Source organism: Hyaena hyaena, unplaced genomic scaffold, assembly GCF_003009895.1.
Source record: "Hyaena hyaena isolate Hyena2069 unplaced genomic scaffold, ASM300989v1 scaffold_158, whole genome shotgun sequence".
NCBI classification, from domain to species: Eukaryota; Metazoa; Chordata; class Mammalia; order Carnivora; family Hyaenidae; genus Hyaena; species Hyaena hyaena.
This window is the reverse complement of record NW_024080790.1, coordinates 215,221-233,409: the sequence shown is the minus strand read 5'-3', so window position 1 is coordinate 233,409 and position 18,189 is coordinate 215,221. Positions and strand designations below refer to the sequence as shown.

At 48.5% G+C, this 18,189-nt stretch overlaps 1 protein-coding gene across 2 annotated transcripts in view; it reads left to right on the top strand.

Annotated features, from left to right (window-relative positions):
- DYSF (dysferlin) overlaps positions 1–18,189 on the top strand; it is a 203,486-nt gene that overhangs the window by 33,864 nt on the left and 151,433 nt on the right. For both annotated transcript variants that reach the window (XM_039239562.1, XM_039239561.1), the window contains exons 5-12: positions 8,571–8,685; positions 9,925–10,017; positions 10,375–10,586; positions 13,148–13,276; positions 13,716–13,778; positions 14,527–14,577; positions 16,584–16,614; positions 17,207–17,322. In XM_039239562.1, the coding sequence (XP_039095493.1) occupies positions 8,571–8,685; positions 9,925–10,017; positions 10,375–10,586; positions 13,148–13,276; positions 13,716–13,778; positions 14,527–14,577; positions 16,584–16,614; positions 17,207–17,322 (810 nt within the window). The remainder of the gene's footprint in view (positions 1–8,570; positions 8,686–9,924; positions 10,018–10,374; positions 10,587–13,147; positions 13,277–13,715; positions 13,779–14,526; positions 14,578–16,583; positions 16,615–17,206; positions 17,323–18,189) is intronic.

Sequence of the window (18,189 nt, the reverse complement as noted above, 5' to 3'; positions counted from 1 at the left end):
GACAGAATCAGGGACAATGACCAAATAGACATATATACACACACATATTTGTAATTATTAATCACAATATCGCATCCAAGCACTTCTGAATCCTGAAGAGGACCATGGGTTTCTCTAAAGGTATAGAGTACTAATGGAGGAACTGTACGTAGCTGGTGAGGGAGATACTTTGAGTCAAGGATCTACTTGGAGCTCCTCCAACAAATCTCAGGGCTGGCCTACCTACTTTGCTGTGTTTGAGTCCCTCTTTTAGAGTTCCTGGACCCAATCTCAACTGGGGCTTCCCCCACCAACATCAACTCAATTCTGATAGTATCTATCCAGAGACAGTATCAGATTCCACAAATTAAGGATTCAGTCCTATAAGTCTGCCTCCACCTCCCACTTTAGATGCCAGTCACAAGCCCCAGACTGTCTCCTGTGCTTCTGACTAACAAGGTACAGATTGGAGTTTCCAGTGACCTTCTCCCTAGGTTTGATTAATTTGCGAGAGCAGCTTATAGAACTCAGAGAAACACTAACATTTGCCAGTTTATTAAAAGATTTGATAAAGGATATAAATCAACAGCTGGAAAAAGAGATACATAGGACGAGGTCCTGAACAAAGGAAATTTCTGTCCTTGTGGAGTGTGGGGCCCTGTTCAGTGGCATATGGAAGTATTCTGGTTCCCTAAACATGGACGCTCTCAGAAAAAGGAGGCCAAAACACTTGAGTTTTGAATGGAGGCATCATTATAGTCATGATGGACTAAGTCATTGGCCATTGACTGATTCACCTGCCAACTCCTCTTCCCTTCCCAAAGGTCAAGAGGGATGGGACTGAAAGTTCCAACTCTCTAATCACATGGTTGGTCCTCCTGGCAACCAGCTCCCACCCATGAGTGGGGTCCAAAAGTCACCTTCATTAATAACAAGACACCCATTTTATCTTTAAGGCTCTGAAGTGTTTTCAGGAACTGTGGATGAAGACCAATATATCTGAGAAGTATTTTGGTCACCTGAATGGCCAAATATGTATTTCTTATAGATCATTAAATCACAGCCCCTGGTGCCTCCAGTCAGGGTTTTTAGCTTCCTGGGTGTGCTGCTAAAACACCTGTCCACTCTTGCCCTCTGTGCATCTATGACTGGTGTTTCCTGAAAGTTCTCCTGCACTTGTGCCCCTCCAGCCTCAGAGGCCCGTCCAGCCCCTGAGACACAGCTTCTCATACCTGGACCCTGTCCATGTGGCTGAGCCAGGTTGGTGACCATCCCTGGATGCCTCACCTCTTCCCCTCTGGTTCTTTGTTTCTGCACTCTTGTTTGCACTTCATGCTCACCAGCTGGGAACCTGCTGCCTTCTCCTTTCTGGGTTGGGACTCCTGCCTGTCTGCAGAGATTGCCAGTTCTTCAGAGACCATGTCTCCAGGAGGGTGTGAAAGCCAGAAGGTGATGGATGGGAGAGGAAGGCTAAGCCCTGCTTGGTGGCCCCCAGCTGAGCACAGGCTAGGGGAGCTGGGTCCAGGAGGTAGCTCTGGCCAGTGGAGACTATCTGAGTCCGTTTTCTAGTGCCTGTGATAGTGCTAAGTCACAGAGCCCTGCCTGAGCTGGGGCTTCCCACCGGGGATCTGGGAACCAGAGAACTTAGGCTGCACTCAGAAGGGACAGGGAGCCTCGCCAGAGGCTCAGGATTCTCACTAGTTATTTACTGAGGCTGATTTCTGGGTGGGGCCTAATGGGCAGAGCATGTCCGGTACCCAATTGAGTTTAGCTCAGATTGTCAAAGCAGCCTGCTGACAGAGTGACAGGAGTGACGACAAGGTGTGAGATCCTTGGAAAGCCCTGGAAGGACTGAGAGGAGGAAGAAGGCTGGGACAGACGGTGAAATCCTGCTGCAGGCTGGCTTGTGGACTCTGTTCACCCACATGCCTTCGGATGTGGCGCACCGCTCTGTGTGCCATGAGAAGATGGCACATCTGTCCTCAGACAGATTCTAGACTGAGGGGATACCACTGTCCCTGTCCTGGGGGAGGCTCCGGGCCCGTGGCGGTGCTGGACACACAGGACAGTAGCAACATACTCGCAAATGTACTTGGAGAGCAGCTTGCTAATGAGCGTGTGGACACAGCACGAAAACTGGCGGTATTACCTCAGTCTTTTTTTTTTTTTTTTTAAGTTTATTTATTTTGAGGGAGAGAGAGAGAGCAGGAGGGGCAGAGAGAGAATCCCAAAGCAGGTTCTGCACCATCAGCACAGAGCTGGATGTGGGGCTTGAACTCACGAGCCGCGGGATCATGACTGGATCAAAGCCAAGAGTCGGACGTTTGACTGACTGAGCCATCCAGGCGCCCCGGTATTCCCTCAGTGTTAACAACCAGAGGCAGATCCGAAAGGGGAACCTGCTGGGTGACAAGGACACATGAACCCCAGCGGTGTAGTGGGCTGGGGAGCCAGGGAGTCACTGTGTGTGTTGGGAGCAGGGACTAGAGGGGAGCAGACACAGAGCATTGGTGAGTCCCTGAGTTTCTTTTAGGCAGTTTGGACATGCTGCCAACCATTCTTGCCTCAGGCAGGGCCACATCTTACCCTCCCCCAGCTTCTTAGGTGTTATCTCAGAGAAAGGTAATAAATGAGACTGTGACCCATGTGAGGCTTTCCTATTCACTCATGCGTGTGTGTTGGGGGAAGTAGGAGTGGGCTGGTCTAGGGTTTGGTCGTGCTAAGCTCACTGTCAGGAGAGCTGCAGCTTAGGAAGCAGGCAGTAAGCAATGGGCTGAGCATGGTGGGGTGGGTGAAGGACCCCAGAGCTGGGCCGCATAACCTGGAGGAGGATCTGATGAGGGTGTCCTCTGCCTTTGTCTTTGGTTTCCTAGGCCCTTCTAGCCTGGCCAGACAGGACCTTTCAGAGTTCTGTGATATTATTGACTGTAGCCCCCAAGGTGGCAGACATGGGTGACTGAGATAACCTGCTCCAGGGCAGCCTGTTCTGGTGGACACATGACTGACTGATGGTCTTGTGACGGGATGACTGCATGGTGGTGCCAGGGCCGGAGACTTGAAGAGCAGGGCTGTCAGGTGGGATACCTTCATGTGGTCATCCCCAGGAGGACTCTAGGCCAAGGTCGTGTGGTTTGGGAGAGCATGGAGCTCACATACATCCCATAGGAGGAAAATATCAGCTCTGGTTCTGTCTGGAGAAAGGGACAGGCAATGAGGTATGGCATCGTGGTGAAGGTGGGAGGTTCTGACCTGGGTGGGATTCATAGGCATGCCCTGTGGGTCCCCAGTAGAGCTAAAGGCTTTCAGTGTTAATCACCTGTGGTCCTGAAGCAGTGGTTCCCCAGAGCCTGTTCTAGGTCCTGGGCTCTAGAGCCTCTGAAGCTGCCAGGGATGCCCCTGGAGTTCTTTGACTCCATGCTGGAAGTCTCATTCAAGTGCCTGGACCCACCGGGATGTTGCCATTTCTTCAGGAGGTTGGTGTAGGGCTCTCAGTGAGGAGGTACCTGATGCTCAAGAAACCCTGAGAAGGGCTCCCTAGGTGGTCTTTGAATTTGGGGGCCGTTGCTCCTTCCTGCTTCTCCTGCAGGGCTGCTCTCGAGCCCCTTGCTGAGGTGTTGGCACCCGGGTGAAGGTGTACAGCAGCTATGCTCTTGTGGGTCCCCCTCCTCTCTGAGCACAGAGATGGTGTGCAAAGTCTCCAATGGTGTGCAGAGGAGCTGGGTAAGCGGGGCAGGCTCTGAGAAGTAAAAAGGGGTGTCCTCCATGGGGATCTACTCCTAGGGCTGGGAGACCTGAGTCACCAAGTATTAGTAGCACTAGGGGCTACAAGGCAGCCAAGCTGTGCCCATTCCAAGGTTTTGCTCGTCTCTCCTCACCACAGTGGATCGATTTAATTCTGTGGCCTGCAGCTCCTCCTGCTCCCCTGATCCTGCTCACTCTGGTTTCCTTTTCTTTCCAACACACTTTGTAACTTACACATCTATTTCACGGGCTATCTACTGTCTCTTTCCTTGCCAATATGTCAGCTCCATGGAGGCAAGAGCCTTTGCTTTGTTCGTGGAAGTAGCCCAGTATCTTGAAGTGCTTGGCCCTTAGTAGGTGCTCCATATATATTGATGCAGGGAGTGAATAAGCAGATTAATGAATGAATGGGTCAGGCCAGATATGTCAGGTAGGGTGCTCTCCACCTTTCAGATAGCTGCCCAACGCAGGCCGAGCCAAGCCACATCACCCCACACTGGGCCAGCCTCATGGGCAGTTAGGTCCTGCACTTGCTTTAATTCTATGCTGTTGCCATATTGAAATTCCTAATAAAATTTTAACAAGAGACCATATTTGGGGAGCCTGGGTGGCTCAGTCAGTTAAGCATCTGATTCTTGATTTCTGCTCAGTTCATGGTCTCACGGTTCATGAGTTTGAGCCCCACGTCAGGCTCTATGCTGATAATGTGGAGCCTGCTTGAGATTCTCTCCCTTTCTCTCTGCCCCTCCCCTGCTCTCTCTCTTTCTCAAAACATAAACAAACAAAATCAAAAACAAAAAACAAGGGACCATATTTTCATTTTGCACTTGGCCTGTGGCTGGTCCTGAGAGTGGAATTCAGCATGAATGGGTGGGGACTTTATTTGTCTCCCTGAATGAGATTCCTATGGTTATAGTAGAAGCGTGTTTCTCAGGTTTTTAACCATTTATTTTATTTCATTATTTTTTTAAAAAAGTTTTTATTTATTTCGAGAGACAGAGAGAACGCCAGAGGGGGAGGGGCAGAGAGAAAATCCCAAGCAGGATCTGCCCTGTTAGCACAGAGCCCGACATGGGGCTTGAACCCACAAACTGTAAGACCATGACCTGAGCCAAAATCAGGAGTTGGACGCTCACTTGAACAAGTCACCCAGATGCCCCTAACCTTTAATTTTAAAACAATTTAAGTTTTAGAGAAAAATTGCAAGAATAGCACAAAGAATATATTGTTCTAAACCCATTGAGACTAAGTCACTAACCTCCTGGCCCGTCCCCTTAAATTTAGTGTGTATTTTCTCTGATTAAGGACCTTTTCCTATAGAACCCACAACCTGCAGAAACTGAAGAAACTAATGTTGTAACAGCACTGCCGCAGACCCCCATTCGAGTTCATCAGTTTTTTCAACAGTGCTTTGTAGCAAAAAGATCCACTTAAGGATTGTATGTTGTGTTAGTAGTTGTTTTGTCTTTAGTCTCCTCTGGGAGAATTCTTCAGTCTTTCTTCGACTTTTACAACCTTGTGACCTTGATGCTTTTGGGAATACAGGCTGGTTATCCTGTAGAATGTCCTCCAGTTTGGGTCTGTCTGATGTTTTCTCGTAATTAGATTTAGGTGAGTGTCTTTGGCAGGAAGAGAACATAGTGATGCTTTGCTGCCCTCCTTGTATCCTCATTACTGCTCTATTAACCTTGATCATTTGGTTAACGTTGCATTTGCTGCCTTTCTCCATTAATCACCAATCCATTCCCTTTTCTAATAGGTAGGAATTGTGGGAGGAGTTACCTTGTGACTCTAAATACTCTGATCCTTATCCAACTTTTACCCGGCCAGTTTTCACATCCATTGTTATTTCCTTGGTTGGATTAATTATTGTTTGGATGGTTGCCAAATGGTGATATTCTAAATCAATTATTTTTTCCTGCATGAAATCAGTTGGTATTTCACTGTAAGGAAGAGCTTTCTTCTGCTTATTTATTTCTTTTTTCTTTTTTCTTTTTTTTAGATATTTTTATTTATTTCTAGGAGAGAGAGAGACAGCGTGAGCAGGGGAGGTCAGAGAGAGAGGGAGACACAGACTCTGAAACAGGCTCCNTTTAAATGTTTTATTTATTTCTAGGAGGGAGAGAGAGAGAGAGACAGCGTGAGCAGGGGAGGGTCAGAGAGACAGGGAGTCACAGACTGAAACAAGCACCAGGCTCTGAGCTGGCAGTCAGCACAGAGCCCGACGCGGGGCTCCAACCCACGAACCGCGAGATCATGACCTAAGCGAAAGTCGGATGCTTAACCGACTAAGCCACCCAGGCGCCCCAATTTCTATGTAGATGAATCTATTCCTATTTTATTCAGTGGTTTAATCTGCTACTATATTTACTTTCATATTTAAATTGTCCCAGATTTGGCCAATGGGAGTCCATGAAAATAGGATTCTGTGTCTTTTGACATGTTTCTCTTATTCTTTGAGTAGTTCCTTGTTTTCTGGTGCAAAAAGTTTCCAGGGTCATCTACTTTCCCTCGCCAAGTCCTAGGATTATTTTTCCAAAGAGCCCAACTTGCCTTTTGATAAAGTGGGGAAAAGCTCCAGGTTGTTAAGAAACAGATACCCAGGTCCGCCCCTGAGATGCTGACTGGAATCTCCAAGAGTCCTAGGGTGGCTGCAGAAGCTCTTCTTTCCTCTTTGGGTTGCCGGAGCTTAGGATGCACAGCTGGCTGCCTGCTCAAGTGGCGACACCTGGTGGTGGTTCACAAACCTTGCCGGCGGTGAGGGCAGTGCCTTGGTTTTAGGACATAAAGGGTCTCATTGCCTTCCCTGGCCTTGCCCTGGGTCAACTGGGATGTTGGGATGACTCTGGCTTCCTTTGCTGGTGTTCTGCGCCCCACCCTTCCACTGGTCCTGCCCTCTCATAGCCTGGCCGTCTCTTTCCAGGGCCCAGTCTGGGAGATTCAAGCCCTAGACCTGGAGACGTCCAGGACCTTCAGCCATTTCTGTCTCAGGACCAGGATTACCCCCAGGAATTTCTGGAATCAGTAGAGAAGTCTAGTGAATTATGCTGAGCTGCTCAAAGGATATGATGCATTATTGACAATTATGTTTATAAAGGATTTGTCAAGGGACGCTTGGGTGGCTCAGTCTGTTAAGTGTCTGACTTTGACTCAGGTCATGATCTTGCCATTCTTGAGTTTAAGCCCCACATCAGGATCTGTGCTGACAGCTCAGAAACTGGAGCCTGCTTTGAATTCTGTGTCTCCCTCTCTCTCTGCCCCTGTCCTGCTCACACTCTGTCTGTCTCTCTCAAAAATAAATGAACATTAAAAAAAAAAAAGGGTTTGTCAAAATCTGGGAAATGCTTACTAACAAAAAAAGAAAAGCACTAATTTTTTCTCATTTGAGAGAGAGACAGAGAGAGAGAGAATGAGAGAGAGAGCAAGCAGGGGAGAGGGGCAGAGGGAGAGAAAGAGGGAGAGAGAATCTTAGGCAGTTTCTACGCCCTGCATGAGCCAGACTTGGGGCTTGATCCCATGATGCTGGGATCATGACCTGAGCTGAAATCAAGAGTTGGATGCTTAACCAACTGAGCTACCCAGGTGTCCCCGAAGCATTTTATGTACAGCAGGGGTATACAATATTTGTTTAAATAGATGGGAGAGAATCATATCAAAATGTGAATAAAGGTAGAATTATGGCAATTTATTTTCCCTTGCATTATTTTTTTTCTTTAACATTTTTGTACTCCCTAAACTTTCTTAAATAGAGCATTTATTATTTTGATCAGTAAGAATGCTGCCCCAAGAGGCTGGCTGGACCTATGGTACCAGGGAAGGCTGGGCCAGGCCCCCACTGGCCTAGGAGCTGTTAAGGCTGGAAAGCCTGCTGAGGCTGTACCCTTTTTCAGGTTCTGGGGCCCTTTGAAGAGTACGCGGTCTTGGGGAGTCATTCCGTAGGGTAAAAAACAGGGCAGGCTTTCCTGGTGCATGAGAGTGTGGTGACTGGTCACTCTCTTCTTGGCTGGTCAAAGCTGGATCAGCTGGGGTTGAGGTGGGGGACAGGGGTACACCTGGGAGGGAAGAGGGCTCAGAAATGTGAGCAGCACCCCAACCCTCTCATAGCTAGCTGGCGCCCGAGTGACCTGTGGAGAAACGGCGAGGGTGGGCCCCTCAGCTAAGCAGAGTGGCCAAGGGGCCTTTTTTCTGAAGATAGTCCTAGGCTGAGAGATGAAAAATCCTGCAAGAGGGACATCTGGGCGGCTCAGTATGTTACGTGTCTAACTTTTTATTTCAGCTCAGGTCATGATCTCACAGTTCATAGGATTTACCCCACTTCCGGCTCTGTGCTGACAGCCCATAGCCTGCTTAGGATTCTCTCTCCCTCTCTCTCTGCTCCTCCCCTCCTTGTGTGTGCACACTCTCTCTTTCCCTCTCAAAAGACAGACAGACAGACAGACAGAAAGAAAGAAGGATCCTGCAGGAGAGGTTGAATTGCTGATTCATTTATAGAAGCTTACTATGTGCTTTATCAGTTAATTTGATCCCCATGTGATCCTATGAGGAAGGTACTGTTGCTGTTAGTACTGTCATTGTACAGATGCGGAAAGTGAGGCACGGTGAGGTTACAGATCTTGACCAAGATTGCACAGCTCCTGAGTGGTAGAATCTGATTCCAGAATCTGTGCTTCTGACCACTTGACTGTGCCGCTGGGCCCCTGGGGGAGGCTTTGCCACAGCCTCCTGCAAACCTGACCCCCGTCAGAGCCGTTTTCCTGGGTGGAGCGGTAAAAGGAATAGGAAGGAAGCTGCAGGTGGTGGTCCAAGGCCAAGGCACTGACCTGCTGCCCTTCCACCGCCGTCTCTTCCAGGCCTCGCTGGTCCTGCAGGTGTCCTACACGCCACTCCCTGGAGCCGTGCCCCTGTTCCCACCCTCCGCGTCGCTGGAACCTTCCCCGACTCTGCCGGACATGGATATGCTGGCTGGTGAGAAACCCGCCCTGGCAGGGCGCTGGGAAGAAGCCCAGCAGCAGTGCTTGAGCCTGGGGGTGGGGGGCATAGTGAGGCTTCAGGCGGCCTCTGCTGCCTTCACCAGGTTGGGGGCTGCCCCGTCCAGAGACGAGAAGACACCAGTGAGTGGGAGGGGGGATCCTGAGAGCTGCCTTCTGCCGTGCAGAAGAAGTGTCACTAGGATGAGTGAGAGGAAGCTCTCCTGGGGAGGGGCCGGGTCTGGGCTGGTGCTCTGTGCTGTGCAGCTCTCACATGTGTGGGGGCTTCAGAGGGCACACCTGTGCTGGGATGGAGTCTGTCCCAGATGATCCCCGAGGCCCCGCCCACTCCAGCAGTGAATGCTGCCCTGGTCTGGCACTTAATAGGCCTTTGGTGATGGCATGTGACAAGAGAGCTGGGTTTTCCTTGAAAGAACCCTGGGCCGAAGTCAGGGACATGAGTTCCTTTCTTGCCGTTGGCACCAAGTAGCTGTGTGACTTTGGGCCAGCCACTCTCCCTCTCTGGGCCTACAATTTATCACTGGCGAAATGAGTAGACTGAGTTAGCAGATTGCAAGGTTGCCTCAGCCCTCTTCCGTTGCTTCTGCTGGCCTGGTCAAGGGAGGATGCAGCCCAGGGTGGTTGGCTTGCCAGTGTGGGGCTGGGGAGGCCTCCATGTGGCCCAGCCTGCTTGAATGTGCGGGAAGCTCTACAGATGGGCCAGGTGGGGACTTGGAACGAGTCTACAGTTTCTCCCACGGTGCAGGGAGCTAGAGGCAGATGCCACATTAGAACCCGAGCAGCGCCTGGTGGGGGTGTGCCCCAAGCCTGTCCTGCCCAGCTGCACTGTTGGAGCTTGGGGATAGGGAAATCGATGTGAACTGGGGCATAGGCTGCCGGGGAGGAGAGGCGGTGGGCAGAAAGAAGGGTGGCTCCGGGGGACAGAGAGTGGGGAGGGTGAGGGGCCTCGAGTGTTCTGGGGCCACCGTGGAGATAGGTCTGACAGAGTTAGGTTCGGGCCGCTCAGGGAAAACTCCCAAAAGTGACGCATTCCTAGTCCTGCCTGGAAGGCAGTGAGAAAGGGACAGTCCCCAGTGGGCATGGGAATGGTTTCTGAGTTTTTGTGCCAGGCTGGGGGCAGGTAGGGAGAACAGGCTTGGGCTGGGGTGCCCTAGGTTGGCTGCCTTCACCCAGCTCCCTCCTCCCCTCCTGGGGCTGTGCCCTGCCCGAATGCCAGGTGGGGGACAGAGCCGGGCTGAGACTTGGTCCCTGCTCAGTGACAGCACCGTGGACACGAGATACTCTGGAAAGAAGTGGCTGGCCCCCACGGGTGAGACACGGGCCAGGCTGTCCTGAACCTGATCCTACCACCCATAACCGTCTCATTGCGGCCGTCCGTCAGCTCTCAAGAGTGGGACGAGGTGGCCAGAGGAGCTGATCCTGCAGGGCACGGTGGGGAGGGCTAGGGCCATTCTCTTCCCTCCCTGCTCACTAACTGGACTGACTGCCCTCCAGTTTCAGCTGTTGGAAGCTCCTCTTCTTTCTCCCTCATCCATCCTGGCTCACTGGGGAGGGGAGGTGGGTGGTGGGTCTTAGCGCCCATGCCCTTTGGCTCCTTCATTGGCTGGGCAGGGTCCCAAGCGCGGGGCCAGAGGGACCAGCCCTTACTATCACCCTCTCCTCCCAGACACAGGAGGAGAGGAGGACACTGAGGACCAGGGGCTCACAGGAGATGAGGCAGAGCCGTTAGTGGATCAGAGTGGGGCCCCAGGCCCAGGGGCCCCAGCCACCCCGAGGAAGCCACCTTCCCATCCACCCCCCTACCACTCTGGGAGCAAAAGGAAGAGAAGTGCTCCCACGTCCAGAAAGCTGCTGTCGGACAAACCACAGGACTTCCAGGTAACGGGCTGACTGTCCGCCCATAGTCTCCTCTGTCCAGGCTGGGCCGGGTGCTAAGGGCTCTCCTAGGCAGGAGGCTGTGGTTCCCTGGGCCCCTGAGAGATGCCGAATGAGCAGTTCATGTGCTGTGGCTTCAGAACGCAGCCCCTGGTTTTGGTCTTTAAAAAAATGAGGTGTGTGGGGGAGTGTCACTGCAGAGATTCAGCCTGTCTTTACATTTGTTCTGTGATTTCCAACCAGGGTTTATCTGGCTAGCTAGCTTTTGCTACTCGGGGTGTGATCCTTGGACCAGCAGCGCAAGCAACACCCAAAGTTGGTTAGAAATGCAGACTCTCGAATGCTGAGAACAAACTGAGGACTGATGGGTGTGGAGGGGAGGGAGAGTATGGGCATGGGGGAGGGCACTTGTAGGGAGGAGCACTGGGTGTTCTATGGAAACCAACTTGACAATAAACTATTTGTAAAAAAATAAAAAAATAAATAAAAAGAAATTCCAACTTTCAAAAGCAAAAAAAAAAAAAAAGAAATGCAGACCCCGCCCCTACCAGCCCTGCTGAGTTAGAATCTGCATTTTAACAAGATCCCCAAACCTAGGACACTCTGTCTAGCTCTCTTTTTTTCTCTCTTGATCCATTCTCTTCCTGGTAGCCAAGGATTCTTCTGAAAAGTCATGTGGAATTTGAATTTGTTCAAGCTCTTCACAGAATAAAACTGTTAATATTAACCCTTTGACGTATTGTAATCCAAAAAATCCATCTCATTTTATTTGCATTTCAGTTTTGGTCCTTTGCTTATTCTTTTTCTTTTCCACAAAGTTTTTCATGTTGATATAATGACATTTAGTGATAAAGAACTCTTAGAATTACTTTTTTTTTTTTAAATTTATTCCTAGGAGAGAGAGAGAGAGAGAGAGAGAGACAGTGTGAGCAGGGGAGGGTCAGAGAGCGAGGGAGTCACAGACTGAAACAGGCTCCAGGCTCTGAGCTGGCAGTCAGCACAGAGCCCGACGCGGGGCTCCAACCCACGAACTGCGAGATCATGACCTAATCGAAAGTCGGACGCTTAACCGACTAAGCCACCCAGGCGCCCCTCTTAGAATTACTTTTAAAGTTAAAAACAGGAAACTTAGCTCTTTACTAAGTGCAACAAATTGTAATAATATATTTTAGTTCTAAATTGTGGTAATTTAAGTGAAAGTCCTGGCTGTAACCACTATATATGCCTAAGAGACAAAATTCTAACATTATTATTATTCCCAAGACATGTACTTACTGCTTTTCTCTTTAGCAAATGGATATATGTTTTTTTTTTGTAGAAAATTTAGAAAATACAGGAAAATGAAAAGAATAAAAATCATGGCTCTACCTTCCCACTGTTATTAGTAATATATTCTTCTATAGTATGGCTTTTTAATTTTTTTAATGTTTATTTATTTTTGAGACAGAGATAGAGAGAGCGCGAGTGCATGAGTCGGGAAGGGGCAGAGAGAGAGGGAGACACAGAATCAGAAGCAGGCTCCAGGCTTCAGGCTCCGAACTGTCAGCACAGAGCCTGACGCGGGGTTTGAACCCACCAACTGTGAGACCATGACCTGAGCCAAAGCTGGACACTTAACGGACTGAGCCACCCAGGTGCCCCTATAGTATGGCTTAAAAAAAAGAAGTGTTGATTAATCCATATTAACAGCAATAAATAACTGCTGTTTAAAACTTAAAACCAGTAAGTATCTTATTTTTCCATGAAAATTGTTCTAATATTTTAAAAGTTCATGTTTTAAAATATCTTGCCTAAATGTGAAAGTACAGATATTCCTGAAACCTTATATTACTCAAAGTTCAATAGAGAAAGTTCTTAATTTCTTTCTCAGAACATGAAAAAGCACTGCATGCTATAAAGAATACATTGGGGTTAATTTCCACTATGTAAGCTTGGCCTCTGAGAGAATTATCAGTGAAGGACTTTCAAACCTCTCGAATGTGTTGGTGTCGAGGCATCTGAGGGAGGACTTGTGCCAATGGCTGCATAAAACGATCTGGGGTCTGGGTCCTTGGCCCAGCTCTGGAATTTAATGCTGGAAGGTTCCCTGTGGATCCTGGCAGCTTGTGTGTGGAATTGTGGGATTTGATAGATGCAAGGGACCTTGGTAGGAAAATATGATTGTTCTTATAATGCTCTTCCTAATTCTTATTTTTTTATTTATTAAAGTTTATTTCTTTATTTTGAGAGAGAGAGAGACAGACAGAGAGAGAGAGAGGAAGAGAGAGAGAGAGAGAGAGAGAAAGATCGTGAGTGGGGAAGGGGCAGAGAGAGAGTGAGAGAGAGAGAATGTCCTAAGCAGGCTTTGTGTTGTCAGCACAGAGCCCCCGTGGAGCTAATTCCACCAACCATAAGACCGAGACCTGAGCTAAAATCAAGAGCTAGGTACTTACCCGATCAAGTCACCCAGGTGCCCCCTAATTCCTTTTTCATACCCTTCCAAGAAGCCAGCAGTGATTTCTTACTCTCTTTGGAGCCTGACTGCTTCCCCTTTCCTGTTGCTCATGCTTTCTCCTGGCTTTCAGATCAGGGTGCAAGTGATCGAGGGGCGTCAGCTGCCGGGGGTGAACATCAAGCCTGTGGTCAAGGTCACTGCTGCCGGGCAGACCAAGAGGACACGGATCCACAAGGGAAACAACCCAGTCTTCAATGAGGTGGGAGGTGCTGGTTATCAGGGCTAGGACCTTGGTGGCCCTTCCCGACTGGGAGCACACAAGATACCTGGCGATCTACTCATTTCTGTATATGGCACTAACTTTGTGGGGAAGGATGTGCCGGGTGCTGAGTAGTTTATCTGAGGACCTGGAGGGAGGATTCTAGCTCTTATTCCTGCCTTGGCCTCCTGATGCTCCACATCTCTGTCATGCTATAGGGCCAGCCATCCACCCTGTCCCTGAGATGACAGCCTCCATGAGGTCAGGGATGGAATACCCTGGAACTTGTTGAATCCCCAGAGCTCGTTGCTGGGCTGTGCTCTGTCCACACTTCTGTGTGGACCAGATGTGAAGGCTGTGGGTGGTGGCTGACCCTCTATGTCTCTAGCCCTGGGGTCAGCAGCTACTCATTTGTTTCCCTTTCACCCTGGAACCACAGACCCTTTTCTTCAATGTGTTTGACTCTCCCTCGGAGCTGTTTGATGAGCCCATCTTCATCACGGTACGTGTCAGGCATCAGTGTTCTCTGTGGGTTACATGTCTACTCACGCACATGTCCGTGTGCATGCATGCACATGTGCGTGTCAGCGTGCATGTGCGTTCATGTATGCCTGTCGGCGTGAGTGTTGGCATTTGCGAGAAAGAAGCCATAAAGCCCAGGGCAACAGGTGATGTGGAGCAGGTCACTGTCAAGTTCTGCCGGTCACAGAAATGCCTTCTGTAGCTCAGGGGTGGGGAGCCTCTGCTGCCCAGCTGCTCAGCAACCCCCAGATGCTGTAGTGCAGGGCCCTGGAATCATTCCTGCAGTGGACACTTGTTTTCATTTTATTTTGTTTGCCCGTGTGCCTGCTTCTGGCCAGGATTTTCTCTCTTTGGGCCTAAGCTCTTTTTTTTTGGGGGGGGGTCTTTCTTCTGGAACACAGTATAGTTTAGTTGCTGAACGTGTGGGCTCTGGAGCCAAACTGTCTGGGTTCTGGTTCTGCCTGTGCATTTAGGGGTTGTGTGCTTCCATACAAGTCCTGTAATGTCTCTGTGCCTCTGTTTCTTCATCTGTAGAAAGGAGGCAATAATACTCCCTACTCGTGGGGTTCATGTGAGGGTTAAAAATCGCTCAGAACGATCTCTGGAACAGAGCAAGCGCTACCCAAGTGTTGGCTGTTACTGCTTGGGAGGGAAGGTCTATTGTGTGGGTCCTGCCTGGGCCAACATTTACTTTCAAGTGAGAGTTTTAATTCATCTTTCCCCCACAGGTGGTAGACTCCCGTTCTCTCAGGACAGATGCTCTCATTGGGGAATTCCGGGTAATTATTTATTTTCTTTGAAATCAGTTCTCGCTAATTCACGTTAGTAGAAACTCTGTACATAATGTGCAGAGGCTGGTGCTTTAAGGGTCCTGTTCCTCTTGTCTGTGTTGGAGAAATATAGTTAAAAGTTTGTTTAATGTTTATTTTTGAAGGAGAGAGAGAGAGACCATGAACAGGGTGGGGGACGGGAGGCAGAGAGAGAGAGGGGGACACAGAATCCGAAGCAGGCTCCAGGCTCTGAGCGGTCAGCACAGAGCCTGATGTGGGGCTCGAACTCATGAGCCGCGAGATCATGACCTGAGCTGAAGTCGGGTGCTTAACTGACATAGCCACCCAGGTGCCTAAGTTAGTTAAAAAACAAAACAAAACAAAAGAAAACAAAACAAAACAAAACAAAATCTTCTCTGAACTCAGAAATACTGTCGACAATGGCCGTAGAGAAAGAATAGACTTTTATTGTTGAATAAGCATTCACCTAAAGGTGACACACATGGCAGACAATCTGCTAGGAGACTGGAAGGGAAGAAGGAAGGAAATCCTGTACACAGCCAAGCAGATGCAACCCATTCCGTACATGTTCTCAAGGCAACTAGTCCTCAGGTGAGACGACAGGACAGCACCCTCGGTCACACACACTCATCTTACCTATTGGTAATTGGGTTGACCCTCTGTGCTAGCGAGCTGACTATATCCAGAGGAAAAAAGACAGAAAAGCTTGCATTTTATGATGAGGGTTGTTTTACAACATGGAGCTGGGCTTGTGCTTTGGGTAGGTTCCTCCTTTCCCACAGAAAAACAGAGAAAATATCTCTGTTTCCATTACAAGTTTCTAAGATAAATGTTCTGACAAAAAGGAAGGAGGGGGAAATCTCTTTCCCTGCATCCAGCAGGGGGAATTCAGCTTCTTCTGATTCCTGTTGGTTCTTACATCTGGGAAAACAGCATGAAATTGGCAGTTGGGTGACCGTTCTCCTAATTCTGACCATCTTGGGCCAGCGTGACACCAGCGCTCTGTGCCCAGAGCGCACCCCTGCTCTGGTTTGGAGCGGGGTCCACATGTGGAGTCCAGGGGATCAGGGTGCAATGCAGGGGAGAGGGGGGAGCCTGCCCCTCCATTTGTCCCAGACTGTGCTGCAGAGAACCCAGAACTGACAGTATGATTCAGCTTGCAGGAAGGCATCAGCAGTTCTCATAAAGCAAAGGCAACTAGCAATGGAAACCATTGCGAGTGGCATTTTAATGCGATTCTTACTGATTTTCGCACTTCTGAATCTTCAGTCGTCTATCAAATGGAAAGCAGGCATATTTTAACCTTCCCATGCTATCCAAGTAAAAAATGGCCCCTTCTCTGGGAAGTAGTCACAAGATAGAAAACTAAGTCAATTTTCCTGGACAAGCCGTTTTAAAAACAACTGGAATCTAACCTGAGTCCTTCTGTAATAAATGGGGTTTTATGTCTTGAGTCTCTAATCTTTGAAGTATATTCTTGTTTTGAGAACCCAGAGGTTAAGGTAAAAAATTATTTTTTTTCTAATTATAAAAGTAGTCCATGGTAAAAAAAAAATTTAGGGCAGATTTAGGTTCATAGCAAAAGTGAGTGGAAAGGACAGTTCTCATATACCTCCAGCTGCCCGCATGCATAGCCTCCCTGACCATCAATGTCCCTCTGATCTATGAACTTTAATAGAAAATTGTAAAATACAGGAAAGGAAAAATAAAAAAACATAATCAATCTACCACCTGAATCTCCTGCCCAGAGACAGCACAGTCACCGTTTTGTTGTGTTTCTTTTACTCTTTCTTCTTATGCATAGATACACTTTACCAAACTTTGATCGAATTGTATTCTGCTTTTTCCCTCATGTCATGTCAGCTTATGAACATTTCCCCATGTCTCCAAATGATCTTCAAAGCATGGTTTTTAACATGACAGCATAATGCTCCATACTTCATTTAACACTCCAGAGGCAAGAGTTTGATTTGTGTTTCTCGGTTTGATTTCAGATGGACGTGGGTACCATCTACAGAGAGCCCCGTGAGTCATGTCCTCATCACCTTGGCTATATCCTTGCATTTTGGTTTTGGAGGCTGTTGGGGACAGCCATTGGGACAATCACTTTTCTTCCTTGGGGGTTTTAGAATCTAGAGATAGAGTCTGATCCTGGAGATGAGAGCTGCAGGAATGAAGAGAAGGCAGGCTTCCATCTTTCAAGTAAAACAGGCCCTCGGGGAGATCAGACCCTCACGTGGGTCTTAGTTGGCTCAGTCAGGGATGCTACATCTGGAAGGGTCAAACAAGGGTTGGTGGGGAAGGGGTTACCTCCGACAGGGGGTGGGGCATTTTGATAACAAGTCTAGGATTTCTCCACACCCTGGTTTCTGTTCTGGTTTGGTCACTTCCTCAGAGGGAAGTAAGTGGCCTGGGGTCTGGCTTTGGTAGCCTCTTATAGGTGTTTATGTTGACATTTCTGACTTGGACCCACATGAACATTCGAAGTGTGGCCCCTAGGTCTGCATGAATAAGTCCCTCCTCTCTCCCAAGTGTAGTTGGCCCTGGGCTCCCAGATGTGGTTGCAGACTTGGCCCCTTCCAATTCTGCCATCACCAACGGAAGTTGTCTCTCGTAGGACACGCCTATCTCAGGAAGTGGCTGCTACTCGCAGACCCTGACGATTTCTCTGCTGGGGCCAGAGGTTACCTGAAAGCGAGCCTTTGTGTACTGGGCCCCGGAGACGAAGCGCCGGTGAGTCCATGGCCTGGGTCGTCCTCATAGCCCCTCACCTGGCAGGAGAGACACCGAACAAACAAACAGAAACACAGCTTGGTTTTTCTGATTTATTTATTTATTTTCTTAACCTTTATTTATTTTGAGAGAGCGAGTGTGTGCAGCTGGAGAAGGGATGAGAGAGAGAAAGAGAGAGAGAGAGAGAGCAAGTGGGGGAAGGAACGGAGAGGAAGGGGGAGCAGGAGAGAATCCCAGTGCAGAGCCTGACTCATGGCTTAAACTCATGAACCTCAAGATCATGACCTGAGTGGAGGTCAGTTGCTTAATCAACTGAGCCACCCATGCGTCCCGTTTTTCTGATCTAAAATAATATGTGGTAATTATGAGAATTGTAGAACACGTGGAGAAGTGTAAATAAAAAATAAATCACTCATAATTCTACCCCTCAGAGACAGCTGTGGGATTCACGTCTTGTTGCATATTCTCCAAGGAGGATATACATGTGTATTTCCCTATTTTTTATTACTTTAAAAAATTGAGGTATTGACATATAACATTATATTCGTTTCAGGCATACAACAAAACAATTCATTATTTGTATATGTTGTGAAATGATCGAGATAAGTATAGTTAACACCTACCACCATACATAGTTATAAAAATCTTTTTTCTTGTGATGAGAACTTTTAAGATCTATTTTCTTAGTAACTTCTGAATATGCAATAGAGTATTATTAACTAGATTCTCCATGCTGTGCATTACATCCTCATGACTTACTTATCTGATAACTGTGAGTTTGTACCTTTTGACCCCCTTCGTCCAGTTCCCCTCCGCCCTGTCTCTGGCAACCACCTATCTGTTGTATATTTTTCTCTTTTTTTGGAA